The following is a 23,983-nucleotide window of genomic DNA, read 5'->3' on the forward strand; positions in this document are numbered from 1 at the left end:
TCCTTATGAGGAAATTGTAAATTTCTACAGGAGCATTTCAAGGGCACCTAGGCAATGACCAGGGGGCATCGAGGCAATCGCCTTCGGTTGCCTCCGTGAAGTATCAGACCTTATAAAAATGTGCTCATGAAAATGTACTCGGAGGTACTCAAGGGTCAAGTATTCGAACTAGTCCCTAGCATGTGCGATGATATGAGCCACCAAGCTATACTCGGACGAGTAACTCGTCCTAACTGGAGATAGGACTAGTCTAAACTCTATGTTCTTGCACTAATTTTGCTCTGTACTCATGTTATTCCTTAAAAAATGTACTCATGAAATTGTACTCGGAGGTACTCAAGGGCCGAGTATTCTAACTAGTCCCTAGCGTGTGCGATGATATGAGCCATCCAGTCTATACTCGTCTTCCAGCTGTTCTTAAGTGCCTCGTTGAACTTCCCTTTGAAGTGTTTCAGTGCCTCGTCATCGCTGCGATCTAAGACGAGGGTGTCTCGTAGGTACTTGATTGTCTCATCGGACAGCTCGGGAATTCCGCTTGATAACATCATGGCAAAGAGGTTGATGAGGAGGTTGCCACGCTGGCGTAAGATCATGAACGCATCCTCGCAACACTTCCGGAAACTGTTTTTTTTTTCAAGATGATAACAATATATACAACATTTATAAAGTGCTAAATACAGATGTTTCTAATTGCTAACACCAGATAAAGTTTTCAATGAAGGTGCTGCTTTGAGCAAGTTCGAGTGTGCACAATGGTTAACTAAAGGTTGACTATTTTGACTCGAACCCAGGCTGGTCGACCATTGGTTGACTACTGTGGTCGACCATTTGGAACCAGCCTCGAGCCCAGGGTTTCTTTACTGGTCCCAACAGCATGTTCCATTCTGACATGTGTAAAGCGCAGAAGGGAACCAGTGACAATGTAGCGAAAAGGCGGAAGGTTGACTGGACTTCCAAATGAGTCGTTCGGGTTGGTGCGACACTGCGCATGTACGTTGCTGGTCAGTAGTCAACCACGGGTCGACTAATTGTGCCCACTCGAACTTGCTCTTGAATGTGGGTGGGTAGCTTGTTCCAAAGTGTTGTAGCTATGACCGAAAAGCACGATCGCCAAGATCAGAGTACAGGATTGGTATTCATTACATGTCAGCCAATAACAAATTTGGCTAATTTAGTCTGAGAGGTCAATTGTGATTGTAAATGTCATACCGCACCAGAAATATTTATTCATAAATGAAAGTCCATTTACTTTGAGAAAACAGCATTTTCAGAACACACCAATTTTGGAATAAACAAAGTCAAGTTTACTGCGTTGAGGTGATTCAATTTATAAAACACTGTTATGTTCAAACAAAATGACACTGACACATTTTGGATTGCAGGAATCCAGAGAGGTTTTGCATCACTTACGTTTCAAACTCCGTCGTAGTGTTGTTGCCTTTCCCGCGCGTAATGACGTGTACAAAGTCGTGGACCAGCACGAAGGGGACACGCTCTCGTTTGAAGCCAAACTTACGCTTGTAGTTTCCCAAGAAGTGACCAAAGTCAATGTGGAAAAGCTGGCCTGTTTTCTTGATCATGATATTATCGTTATGTCTGTCGCCGATGCCCAGCACATATGTAGCCACACAGTAACCAGCACAGGAAAGCGTGAAGTCCTCAATGGCATGTGTGAATCTGCACAATTAAGAACAACATCGATATGAAAGACACTGGACACTGTTGGTAATTGTCAAAGACCAGTCTTCTCACTTGCTGTATTTCAACATATGCATAAATAACAAACCTGTGAAAATTTCAGCTCAATCGGTAATCGAAGTTGCGAGATAATAATGAAAGAAAAAAAACACCCTTGTCACACGAAGTTGTGTGCTTTCTGATGCTTGATTTCGAGACCTCAAGTTCTAAATTTGAGGTCTCGAAATCAAATTCATGGAAAATTACTTCTTTCTCGAAAACTACGTTACTTCAGAGGGAGCTGTCTCTCACAATGTTTAATACTATCAACCTCTCCCCATTACTCGTTACCAAGTAAGTTTTTATAATAAAAATTATTTTGAGTAATTACCAATCGTGTCCACTGCCTTTAAAACAATATCGATATTTCTGTTATCAATATCCGGAATATCAGACAGAAAGGAAACTTTTTTAAGATATGGCATGTTATAGCTTGGCGGTTAAGAGCACTGGATTTAGACTCTGGTGTTTCTACAAAGCAGAGTGTGGGTTTGAGTCCCAGTCGTGACGCCTTTATCCTTAGCAAGACACTCAACCATGATGCTTCGTATTATCGATGGGACGTAAAGCCGTTGGTAAAGAACCCAAAAGAGAAAGGGCTCCCCCTGTTGTTCCTGGTTTGATCGGCAGCATATTGCACCACAGCGGCACCTTGTAAACCATTACATGGTGCTATGTATAAAAGGGGTACAATGTAGATATCATAATTCAAACATAGTCCCACATACCTTGCAGGAAAATACTGACGCACCTTGAGCGTCACTGAGTGACGGATGAGCGCGCTTTTTAAGAAGCCACTTTTGTTGTTATTATTCATTGTTATTACAACTTACTGAGCCTCTGTAGGGTTTTGTTTCTTCAGCCATTCAAACAGCGCCCCCTTGCGGAACGCTGCGCTGAATTTGGTAGCACCAATGTGTTCCTTTTGTATCTTTGCGATTGTTTCAGCCTCTGTCACGACTTGGATCATTCCGACTTTGTTCCCTGTCGCTAGGGTCTTGTAAGGAATCAACCTAGGGATTGGAAAAGTAAATGTAGAAGAATTAAAAACAATTCTCAAGAACAATTTTTTTTCTGAAGAACTTAAACTAAAAAATAAAAAATTCCTCACTTTTGTGAGATCTAAAAACTGCTAACAATATTCTAACCCGATTCTAAACGAAAAATCTGAACACTGGCCCCGGAGGATACGTCCCTGAAGTAAAATACAGATCGTTTATCAAAAAGCAAATCTCATTTTTCCAGAAAAAATATATAGTACAAACAAGATTGGGGTAGTGCAAGATCCCCAATTGAAGGTGTTAAGTCAAACCGGGGACCTATAACAAAAGAGGACAATATGATTCCCAACTGGGTGAGGATTCCCAGTTAGGTGAGGGTTCCCAGTTGGGTGAAGGTTCCAGTTGGTAGTGTATAAAAAGTATAACAGTTTATGCAATGTAAGTTTCTCCTAATATCTGCAGTGCTCCTGACCCTGAAACAAGAATCTGACCTCTGACCCTAAGATGTGACCCATGACCCCAGTGAAACTGACCTGAGGTCAAGCCCTTCCTCTTGCCAGATATTGTCCATGATTTGCATAACTTGAAGCGTCAACATGTCCTGGCGGAGATCTGTGACAAGAAAATAATATACTGCAATAATTAAAAGAGAAGGGGTCCGCCCTGGTGTTCCTGGTTTGATTGGTAGCATATTGTGCCACAGCACCTTGTAAACCATTACATGGTGCTAGGTAAAAGGAGTAGGTCTCATTATTCAAACGTAGTCCCACATACCTTGCAGGAAAAGACTGTATGTTAAAGCGTGTTGAGCGCCACTGAGTGACGAATATGCGCGCTATATAAGAAGCCACTAATATGACTACTATAAAGTAGGATTTGAAACTTTGCATGATGGAAATACAATATATAGAAAGGTTTGCTGTAACACCATGTAATGGTAATCTCTAAATGAGTTGGGGTGGTTCTGAAAAGAACCGTTGGTTTCAACTCGACGCTTTTATTATTCACTTACCGTCTCCATTCTTGAAGATGATATAGATGTCGTCTCCCATTGGATCATTGTTTTCAAAAACCAACCATAGAGGGCGCATCTTGGACGAAATGAACTTACACTTCTTGAGTCTGAAAAAATGGAGGGAAAAATATCAGCATGAAGGAGAGCTCGTACAAGGCAATAGTGTACCCTTCTACACTCCAAGTAACATTTTCAAGCATGTTGATCAACCATTTGAAATCATTCAACCACACACAGCCCAACTTTTCATGAAGCTATTAAACAGAAAACAATGCTTAGCAAATTTCTTTGCTAAGCAAAAATTGAGTTAGGCTACAGTTGCAACAACTGTAAACTTTACGAATTTTTTAGCTGGTAACCAAGATGCATTTGTGCTTAGCAAGTTTTTATGCTTACAGGCTAACTTTAAGAAATGTTTAGCTAGTAATCAGTTTCTATTAAGCAAAATTTGTTGTGCTTAGCAAGTTTATATGCACTGGCTTTATGACATAGGGCCATGTACGATTGGGCCCAGGTTGTAGTCAACCCAGTTTATAACAAATGAAAAATGTTTTTATTCATCAGTGAATATCGTTTTTAACATTTTGTTTAAAACACCTGAAGCGAGGAGAATGGCTTTATCAAAATAGCCTTCACTAAAGTAGAGACAACATAAATATCAGAAAACGCAAAATAAAACTAATTCTAAATGATCTGCTTACCGTAGTCCCTTGAGTTTGTACGATGGAGACAGAGGTGATAGGAAGTTAGACATGGCTTCATGATAAGACTCCTGGTTTAAGATCTCTCTCATGTTGGTCAGTAAGTCAAAATTGGTCTGCGATTTGGCGTGTTTGGTCTTAATCAGCTCATTGACTGTCCGCATCTTGTTCAGGCTTTCCACCTGGAAAACATCAAAAGAAACACTTGAATAACTTAAAAACAAAATAAAACAGTAGGCCGGTACCGGTTGAGATAGTCCCAGAGGCATTTGATTAAAAAATGCAGTGGACACTATTGGTAATTACTCAAAATAATTATTAGCATAAAACCTTACTTGGTGACGAGTAATGGGAAGAGGTTGGTAGTATAAAACATTGTGAGAACAGGCTCCCTCTGAAGTGACGTAGTTTTAGAGAAAGAAATAATTTTCCACGAATTTGATTTCGAGACCTCAAAATTAGAATTTGAGGGTCTCAAAATCAAGCATCTGACAGCACACAACTTCGTGTGACAAGGTTGTTTTTTCTTTCATTATTATCTCACAACTTCGACGACCGATTGAGCTCAAATTTTTCGCAGGTTTGTTACTTAATGTGCATATGTTGAGATACACCAAGTGAAAAGACTGGTCTTTGCCAATTACCAATAGTGTCCAGTGTCTTTAAAAAGAAATAGAGCGATTACCAACCTGTCTGATTAAAGCCGCCATGTGTGCAATGCTACCTCGACAGTATGCCTCCAGCATTAAACCAAACCTTGTCGTTACAGCTGCCTGGTGCATCTCAGCCCTGTGTACAACGTCAATATTTAAATTCATAATAATAATAATAATAATAATAATAATAATAATAATAATAATAATAATAATAATAATAATAATAATAATAATAATAATAATAATAACAATAACAATAACAATAATAATAATAATAATAATAATAATAATAATAATAATAATAATAATAATAATAATAATAATAATAATAATAATAATAATAATAATAATAATAATAATAATAATAATAATAATAATAATAATAATAATAATAATAATAATAATAATATAATAATAATAATAATAATAATAATAATAATAATAATAATAATAATAATAGCTTCGAAGGAGATGGAAAAGATCGAGAAGTACCAGGACCTGGCCAGGGAACTTCGTAAGATTTGGCAGGTAAAGGTAACAGTAGTCCCCGTGGTGGTTGGAGCACTTGGCACCATTCCCAAAGCACTGGGGAAACATCTAGATGAAATAGGGACAAATGTGAGGGTAGATCTATTACAGAAGGCAGCGCTTTTGGGAACAGCGAGGATCCTGAGAAAGACCCTTGAGATCTAAGGCTACGGGACGTAGCCCGGCTCGAGGAGTTACCGGCACAAAGGAAAATGAGATCTTTCTTTTGCATGCTGTGATAAAATGAAATAATAATAATAATAATAATAATAATAATAATAATAATAATAATAATAATAATAATAATAATAATAATAATAATAATAATAATAATAATAATAATAATAATAATAATAATAATAATAATAATAATAATAATAATAATAATAATAATAATAATAATAACAAAACAGCATTTATCATATAGCGCATTCTGGATCACAGATTCCTCAGAATTCTTTTTTAAAAAGGTTATACTTATTTACAAAGATACACTACAGACAAAAGTACTAGATCACTTGTATCAAAAGATTAAAAGGATAAACACTAAAACTTACTTGAGAAAAAATGGGCCCCAAGTAAAAACCACATTAAAAGTACATTAGTCATTACAAAATCTGACCAGAATATTGACAAGCTAATAAATATGTAATCAATACACAAGAAAAATGTGTAAATAAAAACACCATTAATGGGCTAGAACACAAACATTAAATTGCTATTCGCACGATGTTTAGATTCTAACAAATAATAAATGTATATAATTATTATATCCAATCAAAAACACTGTATAATACCCCACACATAATTATCTCACCCTAGTGTTCAGAACAGTAAGAAACCTATTACCTGATTGGCTAACACACTTCTAAATCAATTCATCCACCTACATGTAGTTTTGCTTTTTAATAATAATAATAATAATAGACCGTTTTTATATAGCGCTTTTCACGCCCGAGGGGTGTCTCAAAGCGCTTTCGACATTATTACCCCTGGTCACTGGGCCTTAAATCACTCCTTAAACCATCTCAGCTCCCTGGGGAGTATGCAGCCTGTGCAACATTAATTTGCGCTACTCGGCTAAATCAATCACAAGAACCATCTCTGCCCTCACACTACACAACACCAGCCAATCAGGACACTTGTACTTTACCACACGCACACATATCTCACCTGAGATGCCAGAACAAGAAGTGTCCTATCCTCTGATTGGCTAATGCCCTCCTGAGTAGGAACTGTCCCAACTCACAGTCAAGATGTGTTTCGTACTTCAGGGCTTGAACGAGTTGCAGGAGATACTGTGAAAGTTGGGAATCGCTGTGGAACAAAGTTTTAAAAGTTTAGCTCAAATTTATCCATGTTTAATTTTAAATAGAGTATGTAATGGATAATAGAATATTTTTTGCCTTGTATGAAAGTTTTTAAGAAGTATACTCAAAAGTATCCATTATTAATGTTAGAAAAGTATTATAAACAATAGAAATAAATTAAGCCTACTTTCAAAGTATTCTAAACAAAACAAATTACATTAGGATGTAGTTATGCAAATTTTGATGAACACATTACGTATCGTTTTGAAAAACATTTAAAACACTGGCTAAGATAGTATTTAATCAAATTGACTTAGTTTACAAACAAAATATTATGTTTACGATTCTACACATTATTGCTTTAAAACTTAAACAAAAACAATAGAACATGATTCAAACAAACACAAACATCATTAATGAAACACTATTAAAATTATATTGAAATAACAAATCAAATGAGGTGTATGTAAATATCACCAAAAAAAAAAATAAATTATTAGACAAAATTACACAAAATACAGTGATACAAAATACATGACAGTAAAAACTCATATGACAAATGAAAGTCAATAAATACTTTTCTTAACAAGCCATTATAGTAACAACATTTCAACAGGTAAAATGGAAAAAAACAAAATCAGTAATTAAAAAAATAATATGAGTAGGGTAGATGGCCTTAGCTTTCGATCCAAACTGGACCTTCTTCAGAGGCATAAACAAGTACAAACAAATACATATCCATTTATAGAAAAAGAGAGGGGGAAAGGGATTAAGGAAAGGGGTACAGTATGACCATCTTCAAGATACATAAAAAAGGAACACTTGCAAGAAAATATTGGAAATGAATGGTATCTTTGACTTACTAGATGTTTAAAACATCTATTAAATCTATAACAGATGTTCCATTTGCGTCGGGGATAAAGAATATTAATTTTGCTGGGTTCCAATCCCACCCGCGTTATACGCCTGTGATATTTTTTCACGGGACTCTGGAAAGTACTGAGTATACAGTGCTTAAGACATCGGTGTATGGGTAACAAAATTCAAAATTAATTTCAATTAAATCGTTGAGGCACTCGCTGCAAACACATATGATTCAAACTGCCCATAGCCACCGGGCTAGCTCGGTGGTCTAGCGGCAAGACATCTGCTCTAGCAAGCAGAGGTCGGGGGTTTGAATCCCACCCAAGTAATTTGCCTGTGGATTTGATTTCACAGAACTTAGTATACAGTGCTAAATACACATTGGTGTTAGGGTTAAAATATTACTCTAGCAATGCAAAGGTCCCGTTTTTATTTTCACAGAACTTGGGAAAGAATCGAGTATATAGTGCTAAACACACATCAGTCTCAGGGTAATGCAAATCTCCTTTGTTCAAATTCCACACGAGTGATTTGCTTGTTTTTTTCCCCCCCCCCCAGAACTTAGGAAAGTACTGAGTATACAGTACTGAATCATGCAATGAGCCTGGTATACTCAGTACTTTCCAGAGCTCCCTGGAAAAAAAAACGACAGGCAAATCACTCGGGTGGGATTCGAACCCACGACATTTGCATCGGTGTAAAGATAAAAAAACAAGTTATAGTCTTCGACTTACTGTAGGTTGCTGAGGCATTCTACAGCAAACTTCCTGACGGACAAATCTGGGTATCTGTAGTCCAATAGTTCCATTGCTTCCTCGGGCTTCAACTCAGGCCAGATCTGAAGTAAAGCTTGCATCTATGTTCAAACATAATCAGTCATTCAAATGTTAAAACCCCTAGTCAATTTATCAAGAAATTCTTCAAAACTGTCTTACTTTTCAATATCACCCACTGTGGTTTGAATGAGAAACTGTGCAAGCCTATGATACAACCGTTTACCCTCCTACTCTAGGACCATTAAATATCATCAATATGAGGTCATACACCAGTACACCGACAGTAATCCCTATTGTCTGACCATTCAATCTCATCAACATTGTTTTGAATGATAGGTAAACTATGTCGGATGTGGTGAATATGATCAGTTACCCAAACCTAATAATGTTATAGTATTGTGTCCGCCATACCTCAAAATGGCCTATGGGGTTTCTTGAGAGTCCTTGGCTCCACAACGAGAAAGAATAACTGAAATGAAATCTTTTTGTACCTGAGCGACGCAGTCCTTATCGGACCATCGTACACACGTCAGCAGGCGGGGTAGTGAATGCGGGATGTGATCCCGACAATCTTGCCTGGCCGCCCAGAGATCTTCATTTTCCTGTTCACTCAGAGGTTCCAGAGGCTCCTTCTCCACCATATTGCGAAGCTGTTCCAGCTTTTGGTCCTAAAAAATTAAACAAAACCATGACATGACATATAAAAGGCAGTGGACACTTTCGGTAATTACTCAAAATAATTACATGTATTATCATAAAAGAGGTTGATAGTATAAAACATTGTAAGAAACGGCTCCCTCTGAAGTAACGTAGTTTTCGAGAAAGAAGTTATTTTCCACGAATTTGATTTCGAGACCTCAGATTTAGAAGTTTAGGTCTCGAAATCAGGCATCTAAAAAGCACCCAACATCGTATGACAAGGTTGTACAAGGTCACACTTATTGTAAACAAAAGTCACATAATTATTAGTAATAGGATGTACGTACATTTATTGACTCGTGCGTAAAATTCCTTTCTTCTTTCTTGGCAATCATGGCCGCCCTCTCCAAGACCGTATCGAAAGGTGGATAGGACACGGTCCCTCTTTGTGCCGCCTTGTACGTACTGAAGGAAACCTCGATCATCGTTGTATCTTCATGGTTTGGATTCGAACCCACACACCCAAGGGGATTCAGATCAACGTCCTCTGACGCAGGCCACATGTAGAACTTGATCCGGCCCGCTTGGAGATTGTTCTGGTAGTTGAAGAACGTTGTGTTGACCCACGCTAGGGGTATCAGTTCCTGCAAAATAAAAAATAAAATTTCAATAATTTCAAAAAAGTAATAATAATAATTAATTTTTTTTTTAAATAAAAGTAATCATGAAGAAATTAAAGGAACTATACAGAATTGTTTTTTTCTAACAAAACATTTGCTGACAGTGTAATCACTTTATGTAATCCACCATATACATACACTGACAAACCTGTAGAAGTTTGAGATTGATCGGCCATCTGGGTCGCGAGAGAATAGTGAAAAACCAATTACAAATTTTGCATTGCATCGATGCCAAAATAAAAATGAATAAAACGCTCACTGAGCGATAAACTCCAAACGCACAGTTAGATTCTTTATTTCTCATCAAATATAACATTTCAGACAGAAATATTTCAAGGGATGTTTTCATCTATCATCATCATAAGACCGTATAAGTTTTATGTAAATCTGTGATGTTCACGATTTATGTTACTTACCAATTCTGTAATGTTCCTTTAAAGTACAATTGCTGAAACTAGGATACTTGAGAGTTCTGATGAAAGAAGTTTATGTGTTCTGACTTCTCATTCTGCTTTGTAAACTCTAAAAGTAATCTTGAAGAAATAAAAGTCTGATTGATGAAACTAGGAAATGAAGTTTTTGATAGCGAAGTGTTTATTTGTTTGTTTTGACTTCTGAAAGTTGTTTTGTAAACACTAAAGGCAATCGTAGAGAAAAAGTACATTTCAGGAAATCAAATTGTCAATACCTTCTTCTGATATTTAAGCCGTTTCGCCTTCTCCTTCTCAGACAGGTTCTTTGCGAGTTTCTTATTGAGAGAACAGATGAGGATGCAGAGCCGGGCCATACGGGGTAAGTTACTGACTTCAATATCGGCGCAGAACTCTTCGTTCCACACCGGGTCCGGCGCTTCTGCCTCCTTGGAGAAAAACTTCTCACAGAGCTCTTCACCGCCATGGTAGACCCCGGCACGGACACGCAGCTAAGAGGAAAGACAAATAATAGTGGAAACTAGAGCTGGACCCCATTTCGTAGGCCCTTTTCGAACCACGGCTTCGTCTTTGGATTAATCTCAGGCTAGCTTAGCCCCTCGGTTGTTTTGACAATTTGCGCGTGCTTTGCGTACGTGCTCATGGCTTCAGACGAGAGGACGGAGTCTCAAGCCGAATCCAAAGGCTAAGCCGTGGTTTTGAAAAGGGCCGTAGTGCTGCTTTAAGCATAAAAAGCTGCTATAGCACAAACAAAAAATATGCTAACCAGCCAACTACCATGACACAAGTACAGTTTGTGACTGGTATCCTGCTCATTTCTGTTCAGTAGAAAATTGTTAAGCAATATTTTCTGCTTAAGAAGCTTTATGAAATTCTGCCCTTGAGTGTTGATCACCTGACAAATACAAGGTTTTTGGGAACACCAAATAAATGCAATGTTTTTGCTTGATAGCGCAATGATCAAGGAAAACTGCCCCTTTGATGAGAGCTTGACTTTGAATGTAGCTTGACTGAAAAGTACTTTTGCACTTAAAGAAAGTAGCATGCATGACCTAATGACGACAGCGCTGCTGAAGAGGGAGACTTGGAAGAAGTTCAATTCTCAGACCACCACAGGACGGCTGACGCAAAGAGAGGACTAAAACGAGAGACTACTGGACTAAAGACAGCAACAAATAAAACAGTTGAAATGTGTCAAACTCCTGCAAAAAGTTCGCTGTGGAAACAGCCATGTGAGTCCAAAATTGGCTTCGCATTCGCTAAAAGGCACTGGACACTATTGGTAATTACTCAAAATAATTATCAGCATAAAACCTTACTTGGTAACAAGTAATGGAGAGCTGTTGATAGTACAAAACATTGTGAGAAACGGCTCCCTCTGAAGTAACGTAGTTTTCGAGCAAGAGGTAATTTTCCACGAATTTGATTTTGAGACCTCAGAATTAGATTTTGAGGTCTCAAAATATAGCATCTGAAAAAACACAACTTGTGTTTTTTTCTTTCATTATTATCTCACAACTTCGACGACCAATTGAGCTCAAATTTTCACAGGTTTGTTGTTTTATGCATATGTTGAGATACACCAAGTGAGAGGACCGGTCTTTGACAATTACCAAAGGTGTCCAGTGTCTTAAGTATGAACCAGGTTTTACTCACCCCAGCTTTTTCAACAAAGTTGACGTTAAAAGCACCATGAAAGGTCACCCTGATCTTCTCCTTGTGGATGTCCCAGCTCAGCGTCTTCCCCTTCTTGGCCGGAATGACTGGAGACTCTTCCTCTTTCTGGAGGAGGGCGTTGAGCATCGGATCGATGAACATCTCCTCAACTTTCATCTCGGACTTCTGGAGAAGGAGCAACTCGGGTCTTATGTCCTTACTAACACACTGTCTGATGTACTGTGAGAACAAAAAATTGGGGTTTAGAAATAATAAAAAAGTTATTTTGGAAAGTTACAAGGGATTTGAGGCATTGCATGGTGAGGTATCAATGTATATTTGGTTTGTGGTTAAACACCATGTGTATACTTACTTGCTGGGTAGATTATGTTCTTTTGTTCAATTTGTGACTGGTACTCTTCTCATTTCCGCTTAGCAAATAATTGTTAAGCACTATTTTCTGCTTAAAGGGTCTATTTAACTTTTGTAAGACAAAAAACACAATGTCAACAGATTTACACTAAACGTACACAGTTTGAAGATAATGGTAGTAGAAAACTTCCCTGAAAATATTCTGTGTTGAGGGGCTGTAGCTTTTGGGAAATGAGTAAAACAATGTCATGAAAATAATTTTCGTCTCATGAGACAAATTTTTTTTTAATCATTTAGAAACGTATTTTCATGACATTGTTTTACTCATTTCTCAAAAACTACAGCACCTCAGTAAGTAATATTTGAAGGGAAGCTTTCCACTATCATTATCTTCAAACCCTGTAAGTTTAATGTAAATCTATGGACATTTTGAAAAGGTACCCAAATCCTTTAAGCAGCTCTATGATATTGGGTCCAGGTAGCAGCTACCGTAATTGTTGTGGGTTACAATGTCAAGTTCCGACAGTCTAAAGGTTAATTCAAATAGATGAGAACAGTCCTAGTCAAGAAATCTGAGGGTCAGGAGGTTAGGGGTCAAGAAAGCTGAGGGTCAGGGGTTATAAGATCATACAATGTCCTTACAATAAATTGACTAAGAGGATAGTTGCCCATTAGGAAGTCTTCTCGCCCTCTCACTTTGATGACATACTGATCCTCAGCGATGCCTTGCTGATGGACCTTCCTGACGGCTCGCTTGATGAGATCGGACGGGTAATCATGACAGCTAACTGGGAGGACAGACTTCTGCTTGGCCTGGAGAATGTTAGGATAAGAGAGGGGTGTAATAATAATATCGTGTGCGTTTAGATGGTTGATTTCGAGACCTCAAGTTCTACATCTGAGGTCTCAAAATCAAATTCGTGGAAAATTACTTCTTTCTCAAAAACTATGGCACTTCAGAGGGAGTCGTTTTTCACAATGTTTTATACCATCAACCTCTCCCCATTACTCGTCACCACGAAAGGTTTTTCATGCTAATAGTTATTTTGAGTAATTACCAATAGTGTCCACTGCCTTTAAACATTCTCAGGTTCCTGGGTAGTATACAGCCCCGGGGTGCATTGGCGCTCCCTAGGCTACTCATACATAGTACTGCCTTTACTCTCGCAGGTGCCCATTTATACCACTGGGTGAAGAGGAGCAATTATAGTGTGTTGCTCAAGAGCAGTTCTAGAGCAGTGTCTTACCAACTAGACTACCAAGGTTGCCCGGTAGCTAGAGGCAGTTCGAATCAGATGTTTTGGCAGCGGGTACTGCACAGCGATAATAAGAGATGTTAAATTTGCATCCGGGATAAAGAATATTAATTGGTTTTTACCCATACACCGATGTGTGTTAGCACTGTATACTCAGTACTTTCCCGAGTCTTGTGAAAAAATATCACAGGCATGTTACTCGGGTGGGATTCGTACCCACGACCCTTACAATTCTAGAGCAATGTAAATAATCCACTCACCTTACTGGAGACGAAGGTAATATCAGCATAAAACGCACTGTTGTTCTTTTTGAAGATTTTGGAGATGTGTTCAGGCAACTCGCTGGAGGCACTGACTTGAGGCGGATAGAGATACAGGGCTTTTCTCTCCCACTCCCAGGAGGCTCGTTGTCTTTGGATCGTCATACACATCCGTCGATTGTTACGACGGAAATCATCCACCTCTGGGTTTTTCATCATGTCCCATTCATGCAAACCTGTAGATAATAATAAAATTAATGAATAATAACAACAATAACACAGAGTGTGGGTTCGAATCCCCAGCCGTGACACTTGTGTCCTTAAGCAAGACACATAACCATTGCTTCGTCCTTCTGATGGGACGTTAAGCCGTTGGTCCCATGTGTTGTGTAAACGCATGTAAAAGAACCCAGTGCACTTATCGCAAAAGAGAAAGGGTTCGCCCTGGTGTTCCTGGCTGGATTGGCAGCATATTGCGCCATAGCACCTTGTAAACCATTACATGGTGCTTAAGGATTAGGTCTTATATCTCAAAAATTCGCCCCACTCCTTGCAGTAATAATACCTGGCGCTTTATCCTTTGGCAAAAGGCGCGTTATAAATACAGTTATTATTACTATTATTATTATTAACTAGTTCTTATAATACATGTAATATAGCGCTTTACATTAGTGCCCTGGTCACTGGGCCAATAGTATTCCTATAATCTTTCTCAGCTCCCTGGAGAGTGTACAGCCCTGCGCTCCCATGGTATTCCAAAGGCTATTTCAAACACAATATCAACCTCTAAATAGGAGGTACCCATTTATCCCCCCCCAAGTAAAGAAAAGCAATTATAGTAAAGCATCTTGCTGAAGGACACAATTGTCATGACTGCGATTCCAACCCACACCAGAGCTCGAGTTCATTGCTTTAAACCACTCGACCTTGACAACTCGGATCAGGATTACAAATTGGCTGATCCCAGCTTCTTGGCGTTTATATGCCCTTATTGGAAGATCATCTAAACAAACAAACAAGCAAAGAAACACCCCAACAAACAAACAAGCAAACAATATCATCCATTAATGTCATTCTCTTCCAGGAAAACTTACTTTTGCCAATGAGCAGCCCGATCTTGGAGTTCAACACCTTCTCTTCAACGTCGCTTGCTTTACGGATGACCCTAAGCATGGGCCAGAACGGCTTGACGTCACAGAGTTTTCGATTTCCATCCAGAAGTTCCTCTTGCTCAGCACTTTGGTTGATACACTGGAAGATGTAGTAGTTGAGGTCGAGGAGGCTGCCGTAAAGAGGGTAAGTCTCCGCGAGCTTCCATAGATCCTGGAAACAGCAAAATGATAACGTCGTTTCAGGGCCCAATTGCATTGAGCTGCTTAAGCAGAAAATACTGCTTAACAATTTCTTGCTCAGCAGAAAAGAGCGGGATACCCATCATAAACAGTGCATGTGACATGGTTACTTGGCTGGTAATCTTATTCTGGTAAGCATAATTTTGTTGTGCTTAGCTACTTTCTGTGCTTAAGTAGCTCAATGAAATTTGGCCCTGGTCGAAAATTTTTGTAACCTCAAAGTATTGCGAATCTGGCCTTTCTACACACCAAAAATTTGCTCAGGGGAGCCTACATGATGGAATTAGACCGTAGAGTTATATATAAGAACTAGAGGGCGCACTAGCCTATATACGCGCCCCGGCATGCGCGCAGGCGGCCATTTTCTAAGTTGACAAAACAGGCATCGCACAGCGTGTGTTTGTGCGGCCATTTTGTACGTTGACAAAACAGCATCGCGTAGCGTTCAATAAACACAAACTCCAACGTGTGTTTCATATTCAACGCGTGCACGGAATGGCGCGCGCGTGTCTCGTTGCGGTCCCGTCGCGTTTGTGCAAGAAGCATCACCAGTGCGCCCTCTAGTTCTTATATATATATAACTCCATTAATTAGACACACTTTTAATTTTTACTAACTCAGCAAGAATGTGTTTCACCAAGACTAATCATTTCGTAGAGTGCCGGTCCCACTCCAGTAAATAGACCTTTATCGCAGTGTGGCCATCTTGATTTTACTCCATTTTAACTCATTGTAACCAAACTGAGGCTGGACGAAATAATAGTCTGGTGCCATGTTTGTGCAATGAATGTTAGCATTCATTACTGTTATGGAAACAGGGAACATGACCAAGATGGTGACAGCGTGACAAAGGTCTATTGTCATGACGTGTGTAGCATTGGGTGAATGGGGCCTACTACCATAGAGGTTGACCAACTCGTTTTTCACTAATTTTCACTAACTCAGCAAGAATGTCTTTCACCAAGACTAATCATTTCGTAGAGTGCTGGTCCCACTCCAGCAAAGTGTACTTTGTTCACCCAAAATAAAAATTTGAGTTTACTTACCCTTTTGATTGATGTGATGGTTGCGTCTCGTTTACACTTCAGCGGAATAACGATGGAGTTCGGTAGAAAACACGTAATCTCAATCTCAGTAGTCACCTCCTCTTCGCTCCAAAGGTCATAAACCGAGGGAGGCATCGTGGTTGTTGGCGTTGTTGCTATGGTAATGTGCCGGTAAGATTCAAACTGTCAACAAGGAGACTTGAACCGATGATGTTAGGCCTGGAGTGGAAGAAAGATGGTATACATGTACGATTTAATTCACCGAGCCAATCCAAGAAAGGGACTTTGTACTTTGAGGAAGATCTGCTTGCCATATGAACGTTACACTCAATTTCCTGATCTACCAAACAATTTTCATGATGTGTAGTAGTCTCTTAAAATACTACACAGTCATGATCATGACATAAGTAGTTACCCGGCCTGATATATCACGTAGGCAATGGAGGCGATTGCCTCCATGCCCCCTGGTTAATTGCCTTGTTGCACTTGCCCTTTCAAAAACAAAGCATACAGGACTGCATTACACGCAGTATAAACTAACTACGCAGTAAAGTTTGCGAAACTTGGTTCAAGTCCAGGATGCATGCAGTTCAAAGCATACAGGACTGCATTACACGCAGTATAAACTAACTACGCAGTAAAGTTTGCGAAACTTGGTTCAAGTCCAGGATGTATTGTGCATACTTGTACATGTAATGTAGGTCACAAAGAAATCTACATTGTATGCTTTAAAAAACCAGGAACCTCTTGCCAACACTCAAAATTAGGGGTGGGGTGTTTTTATAAAACTTCACAACTAATCTTATCTCCAAATAATCAATCTTACCTAAAAGCCATTATACACTTTCGGAACAGAAAAAAAATTCACAAATTTACAAATAACTTACAGGGTTTACAGAAGGTAAAGGTAAAAGACTTCTCTTGAAATATTATTCCATGAAATGTTTTACTTTTTGAGAACACATTGAAACAATTACCAATTCTCGACAACGAGAATTACGGATTTATAGTAAACACAAGTCATGACACGGCGAAACGTGCGGAAACAAGGGTGGGTTTTCCCGTTGTTTTCTCCCGACTCCGATGACTGATTGAGCCTAAATTTTCACAGGTTTGTTATTTTATATATAAGTTGTGATACACGAAGTGTTGGCCTTTGGACAATACTATGTACCGAAAGTGTCCAATGGCTTTAAAACAATCTTAAACTCCTCAATTTTACAATTAATCTTGATCTCTTTTTTGTTGCCTACCAAATCAATCATTGAGAACGCTTTCAAATATCAGTCTACATTGTAATTTAGGCAGATAGAATAAATTAATTAAAAATTTCTTGTACATTCTTTCTCAGCGTACAGTGCAGTCGTATCACAAAACACTGATGTACCATGACTAACGTTTCGGTTGTCTCAACTTTGTATTAAGGGAATCAATGTGTGGTGAAGAGGTTTTCAACTAGTGGTTTAATCCCAACGAGGCCTGGTTCTTGATAATTTCACCGAGATGAAGTCGAGGTAAATTATCAAGAACCAGGCCTCGGTGGGCTATAATGTCATGATCTATCGTTGGCTCAGTTGTTTTACATTACAGCAGGGCCCCATTTCATAGAGCTGCTAAGCATCAAGTGCCTTGATAAAAACAGGATTACCAACCAAATTTTCAACAACAGCTGAATACAAAATGCTAAGATTAATCCGTCTGTATCTCGAGTTTAGGACGCGTAACTAACTAGTCCTACTGCCTCCAGAACTGCCTCCTACTGCCTCCGAACTGCCTCCAGCTGCCGGGCGACCTCGGTGGTCTAGTTGGTAAGACACTGCTCTGGAATTGCAAGGGTCGTGGGTTCGAATCCCACTCGAGTAACATGCCTGTGATATTTTTTCACAGGACTCGGGAAAGTACTGAGTATACAGTGCTAACACACATCGGTGTATGGGTAAAAACCAAAATTAATATTCTTTATCCCCGATGCAAATTTAACATCTATTATAACTAGTCCTACATACATCATGTATGTATGTATGTATGTAACTTAACCTCAATGTTTACTTGTTTCAGTTCAAGGCTTAGACTCGTCCTAAGATTAATCCTTAGTTAGGAAGAGTTTGGTGAAATCGACGACTGTTCGGGCAAGGGCACCAAGGCATTCGGGGTGAAGGCAGCCTGGGTAAAGGGCACCCTATAAAGAAATTATACATTTTGACAAAATTACCATTAATGGTGTTGAGGAAGATTTTGTTGGGTTGAGCCTTCCTCTATGGGTTGGGGAAGCCCCATATTGACATTTACACACACATTACAAATAGTAAATTAAACCACTCAAAAGAACTTCATTTTCAGACAGACTTTAATGAGTGAAATTTGTTTTGCCCGATACACACTATTTTGAAATTCATTTCTCAGAGTATGGAATATGATGTAAACAATATTTTACAATTATTTTTAAATGGACTGCAATCATGGCAATATGAGTGCCTAATAACAGCCCCCGCACTGTGCCCACACACCCCAACCCCACAGTCATGCAAATAGACCTTCCTTCAGCACAAATTGTTGACGATTCTTTTCAATTAGCAACTAGATGCATCCTACACACACCATACGGTGATCCATTCTACATCTGTACAGTGCAATAGGAGACTTTCCAACACTAGGTGGCAGCAGACATACCGGGTAAATTTCCATTGTTTACTTAGTTCTGAACATGCGCATAATTCTGAGAACAATGGATTTACCCGGTAAGTCTGCTGCCCTCTATCGTCCCAGAAAGTCTCCCATTGCTCATTGTCAAATATCAATACATTTTTATGTAAATTCACGTGTCATCCAACCGCCATCTACACAGCAGGCCTGCTACATGTACTTCACAGAGGCATCGTAGGCGATTGCCTCCATGCCCCGTCATTGCCTATGTACATGTAGGTGCCCACAGTAAATATTTACAATTTCCTTATTGGGTGCCTTTTACCAAGGAGAAAATACCTTGGTGCCCTTGCCCTTTCAAAAACGAAGCATATAGGCCTGAAATTCTTTTCAAAGCAATCAGATGCATCGTCACCATACTGTGCAATCCATAACAGATACCGTACAATGCAATTGATCATACATGTATTTAATATAAATATAAATTTACTTGTCATCCAACTGCCATCAACATATCCTGCCCAAGAACTCTACAATGTAGACCTTCATTGTATCTATAGTCATGATGTTTTGCAAAGAAACATAATTTTGTTCTTGTCTGGCCTTGTTTTGGACTGGTTTTAATTGAAATGGCACATGTTGTCACTATAAATGGTTTAATGAATAGACAGCAGTCAATTCATTCATACATGTTCACACTGTTTATGAATACAACCTCCATATTACATTTTCTCAAGGGTAAACCATGAACACGATGGAAACCTTGTGAATGACCCAAATCTCTTGGGGTTTTCCCAGGGTTATCATCATGTGAACTTTACACAACACTGGGTGCATAGCAGAGATGAAAAAAAATTACATGTCGGAGAACGATTTTATTTGTATAGCAGAGCAAAATGCAACGCAAAATGTGTCGTTGCTATTCAAAAATCATCATTTACTGCTCAATATTGGCATTAATGGTGCACAAAATCTGTTTCAGTCAAAATGTTTTGCTATGCAAAATTGCCAGATGAAATCGTTCCCTGCATGTCGCCAAGTGCATTTTTTTCTTCTTTTCCATTTTTTGGCAACGCAATGAAAAACCCATCAAATGAGTACATGATACACTTTACATCATGTATTAAAAACAGCTTTCCTTTTTGTCTTATTTACAGGGTGTTTTTATGCACACAGGGAGCTTTGCAAATAAAATAAGGACAAATGATTCTGACATTGATTTAACTTAAAGGACAGAATCAGCAGACATGTAGGAAATAGTTTACAATAAACACTGAAATTTCTTGAATCAAATATAAAGTACAAATAAAAAATGGTCATGTTGGACTACTCAACTCAATTATTGTTTTTAACACACACTGTAAACAAACTAAATTGTAGTGAAAAGAAATGCTCCCTTGTTAACAGGTTCCTCAGGCTTATGAGCTACAGTGATTAGGTTCGCGAGGCATCCTTGTTTCATTACCAAAATTAATGGACACTAAATTGGTAATTACTCAAAATACTAATTAGCATAAAACCTTACTTGATTATGAGTAATGGGGAGAGGTTGAGAGTATAAAACATTGTGAGAAACGGCTCCCTCTGAAGTGCCATAGTTTTCGAGAAAGAAGTAATTTTTCACGAATTTGATTTCGAGACCTCAGATTTAGAACTTGAGGTCTCAAAATCAAAACCATCTAAACACACACAACTTCGTGTGACAAGGGTGTTTTCTTCTTTCATTAATATCTCGCAACTTTAAACACCGATTGAGCTCAAATTTTCACAGGTTTGTTATTTTATGCATGTTGAGACACACCAACTGTGAAGACTGGTCTCTGACAATTACCAATTAGTCAACGTTTCTGCTATATAACATTACAGGCTATATCAGTGTGGGAAATAAAGCACTTTTTTTACATTATCCTATCCAGATCCAACTACATGTACTTCCATTGAGAGTGATTACAAACCAATTATTTAAAGACACTGGACACTACTGGACACTATGTTTCACATGCTTGATTTCAAGACCTCAAATTCTAAATCTGAGGTCTCAAAATCAAATTTGTTTTATAAATAGAAACAGCTCCCCATTCACATGGAGGAACATGACGTTACCAAGTAAGGTTTTATGCTAATAATGCTTTGAGTAAAATCAATCCACTGCCCTAATGCTCAAACCATAAAGAAAATTTATGAGGCCATAAAAAAACACCAGATTAGAATGTTAGAAATGCATGCGAATGACCTACTTTCGACTCCAGCATACAGAAAGACATGTTGATTTGGCCACCGGCTAGTAAGACCCGTGCAATATCCCTGGTCCTTCGTACAACAATCCAACGTATGGACAACTAAACGTTCACCATCATTATCTACCCAAAGGGAATTGTCAATTTCCTGTTTGTTCCGAGTCGCTAGTGATAAAGTAATAGCAGAATACAACATCCTTCAGTCAGTCACCATGACCATGAAATCAGATTAATCCTGCTTGTGGCCAACACAATTTTTTCGGTTGTTACTGGTCAGTGTGAAGATCGTATTTGTATTTTTTTGTTCATCTTTTGTTTCGCTTCAATTACAATGTAGGATTATTTTGGATTATTTTCTGGAGCATCATGAGCAAGTCTGACACTTCACAGCGATTGAGGCAATCTCTTCCATGCCCCAAGTTTAATGGCTTTGATGCCCTTTGAAGAATATTTACAGTACAAATTTTGTAACCCTGTCTTATACAGTATATATAACAGATGTTAAAGGCAGTGGACACTTTTGGTAATTGTCAAAGACTAGCCTTCACAGTTGGTGTATCTCAACATATCCATAAAAGAAATAACCTGTGAAAATTTGAGCTCAATCGGTCATCAAAGTTGCGAAATAACAATGAAAGAAGAAAACACCCTTGTCACACAAACTTGTGTGCGTTTAGATGGTTGATTTCGAGACCTCAAGTTCTAAATCTGAGGTCTCGAAATCAAATTCATGGAAAATTACTTCTTTCTCAAAAACTGTGGCACTTCAGAGGGAGCCGTTTCTCACAATGTTTTATATCTTCAACCTCTCCCCATTACTCGTAATCAAGAAAGGTTTTATGCTTATAATTATTTTAAGTAATTACCAATAGTGTCCACTGCCTTTAAATTTGCATCGGGATAAAGAATATTATTATTATTTTTTTTTTTACCCATACACCGATGTGTGATAGCACTGTATACTCGGTACTTTCCAGAGTCCTGTGAAAAAATATCACAGGCATGTTACTCGGGTGGGATTCGAATCGACGACCCTTGCAATTCTTACTAACTAAGTCTTACCAACTAGACTACCGAGGTTGCCCGGCAGCTAGAGGCAGTTCGAATCCTATGTTTTGGCAGCGGGTACCGCTGTCTTATAATATAGAAGTGCCCCTTGGAAAAAATTTCTTTCCCTATATAACAGTATAATAAATAAGAAGGAATGCACAAGCCTGGTTGAGAGTTTCTACATTGTAAGAACATGTAGGCCAACATGTATGTTGTCAAAATTTTGAATTTAATTATTTGTTATGATTGTGATTATCAGTGTGTTCTCTGTTCCACTAGTAAATGACACTTTTTACCTTTATTATTTCAGTGAAAATTCCCTCGATTTCTTTTATAAAAATTATAATGCACAGTTCTGTAATGTTATTAAATGTACATTGTAATGCTATAGTGTGACTGTTGTACCAAACAAACAAAAAGTTTGCTCTTACTTCAGTTTTCTGCGTACTTTGCTTCGAGTTTGGGACTGTGTTAGGCCCTAGTGGTTTTAAAGTAAAACACTACAGTGAGGATCAACAACAACAATTTATTGACAAACAAAAGACAGACATTTTAAGGGGAAATCCCTCTGATGGGCCGATAGGAGCACTTCCTCATGACAACTACAATACACATATGCAGCAGGCCAGTGCCCAATTTTCATAAAGCCTGTAAGCAATAAAACTAATGCTAAGCACAGAAAACTCTTGCTTACTAAGAAGAGATTACCAGCTAAAATACTGCACGTTAACATTGCTGTGACTGACTGGTACCCTGCTCATTTCTTGCTTACAGCAAAGAAATTTGCTTTATGAAATTGGGCCCGGATATTTCATCGCCTCCGTTGCCCTGTGCAGTTACGAGGTTTACAAGGTTCTCTCGAGCGGCAAGCAACAATGTACCAGAACCAGACAATGTACCAGAACTTACCAGAGCCTGGAGTGAAATGGTCACAAATAAATTTCCTAAGTTGATAATCAGTTCATGATTATGGGTGGGGCTAAGTTTCTCTTTCAGAATATTGTCATTGCTTTCCTTACTTTCTCAAATCCCTCAATACACCACACATTTCTAACAATCTCCAGTTACTAATACTAGTGAACATCAACAATGCAAATTGTTTTGCACACACAGTTAATACGGGGGATACATTTGTTTACAAAGCATTGTTTATGTTTTTTTGTTAGCAAGTTGAAGTTCAATGAGTTACATCACACGATGAAGTCGAAAAGTCAAACAGAAAATGTTTTTTCAGAATTTTACCTGAACAGCTCGCCCGTAATCGACTTTGAATCCCATCCTTTCAGCTGATTTCACCACAAAGAGTAGCTCGAAATACAATCAATGATACGCATACCTCACTTCTCAAACTGTCATTTGCAAAAGGTTTCCGAAAAGATTACAACATTTGGTGAGGGATAATTTCCGATGTTGACTTCGAGCTAGCGGACAAGGAAGTGAAAATAAAAATCTAAATCTTGTGCATGGAAACCGATGCCTCTATACACGAAACACATGATTTATTTTCACTTTGTGGGTACCTGGCTATTTAATCTCGTTCCCAGGGTGTTTTAGTAATGGTTTTAAAACTATGATTTTCGCTCGTTCCCACATTATCTTTGTACATAAATAAAAATGAAACAAATTGAGTTTATCTGAAAGTTTATTAGTTTGTTTTCGTGATTGAACAATGTTTTCATAACAAACACAAACCAAGTTATTACTATTAATATTTTGTGCTCCAAAAATACTTTCATATTAAAATAAAAGCTGAGAGTCACCCATTTGAAAGAG

At 38.4% G+C, this 23,983-nt stretch overlaps 1 protein-coding gene and 1 non-coding gene across 2 annotated transcripts; one reads left to right on the forward strand and one right to left on the reverse strand.

The window, feature by feature from the left end:
• Positions 1 to 36: 36 nt before the first annotated feature.
• On the reverse strand, positions 37 to 23,639 carry LOC117302233 (phosphatidylinositol 4,5-bisphosphate 3-kinase catalytic subunit beta isoform-like). Its single transcript, XM_033786076.1, has 18 exons — positions 23,453 to 23,639; positions 16,281 to 16,499; positions 14,977 to 15,205; positions 13,883 to 14,118; positions 13,009 to 13,179; positions 11,995 to 12,234; positions 10,596 to 10,829; positions 9,575 to 9,871; positions 9,080 to 9,256; positions 8,547 to 8,668; positions 6,812 to 6,955; positions 5,144 to 5,243; positions 4,455 to 4,636; positions 3,751 to 3,860; positions 3,272 to 3,350; positions 2,571 to 2,750; positions 1,411 to 1,677; positions 37 to 621 (listed from the first exon to the last, which is right to left on the reverse strand). The coding sequence occupies exons 2-18, from the start codon at positions 16,413 to 16,415 to the stop codon at positions 357 to 359; spliced, it is 3,168 nt and encodes a 1,055-aa protein (XP_033641967.1). The 5' UTR covers positions 16,416 to 16,499; positions 23,453 to 23,639; the 3' UTR covers positions 37 to 356.
• Positions 18,071 to 18,143, forward strand: Trnas-gga. The gene has a single exon. It is a non-coding gene; the product is annotated as a tRNA-Ser (tRNA).
• Positions 23,640 to 23,983: the final 344 nt, after the last annotated feature.

Source organism: Asterias rubens, chromosome 18 (assembly GCF_902459465.1).
Source record: "Asterias rubens chromosome 18, eAstRub1.3, whole genome shotgun sequence".
Lineage (NCBI taxonomy): Eukaryota > Metazoa > Echinodermata > Asteroidea > Forcipulatida > Asteriidae > Asterias > Asterias rubens.

Bases quoted from the DNA above. Each gene is read 5' to 3' on its own strand.
- LOC117302233 (XM_033786076.1), bottom strand. From the start codon at position 16,415: ATGCCTCCCTCGGTTTATGACCTTTGGAGCGAAGAGGAGGTGACTACT. The intron at 12,235-13,008 runs GTAAGGACATTG...TTGTTCTCACAG, and splicing joins ATCCTCTTAGTCAATTTATT to TACATCAGACAGTGTGTTAG. The intron at 9,872-10,595 runs GTATTGACAATT...TTTATTTTGCAG, and splicing joins GGCTTAAATATCAGAAGAAG to GAACTGATACCCCTAGCGTG.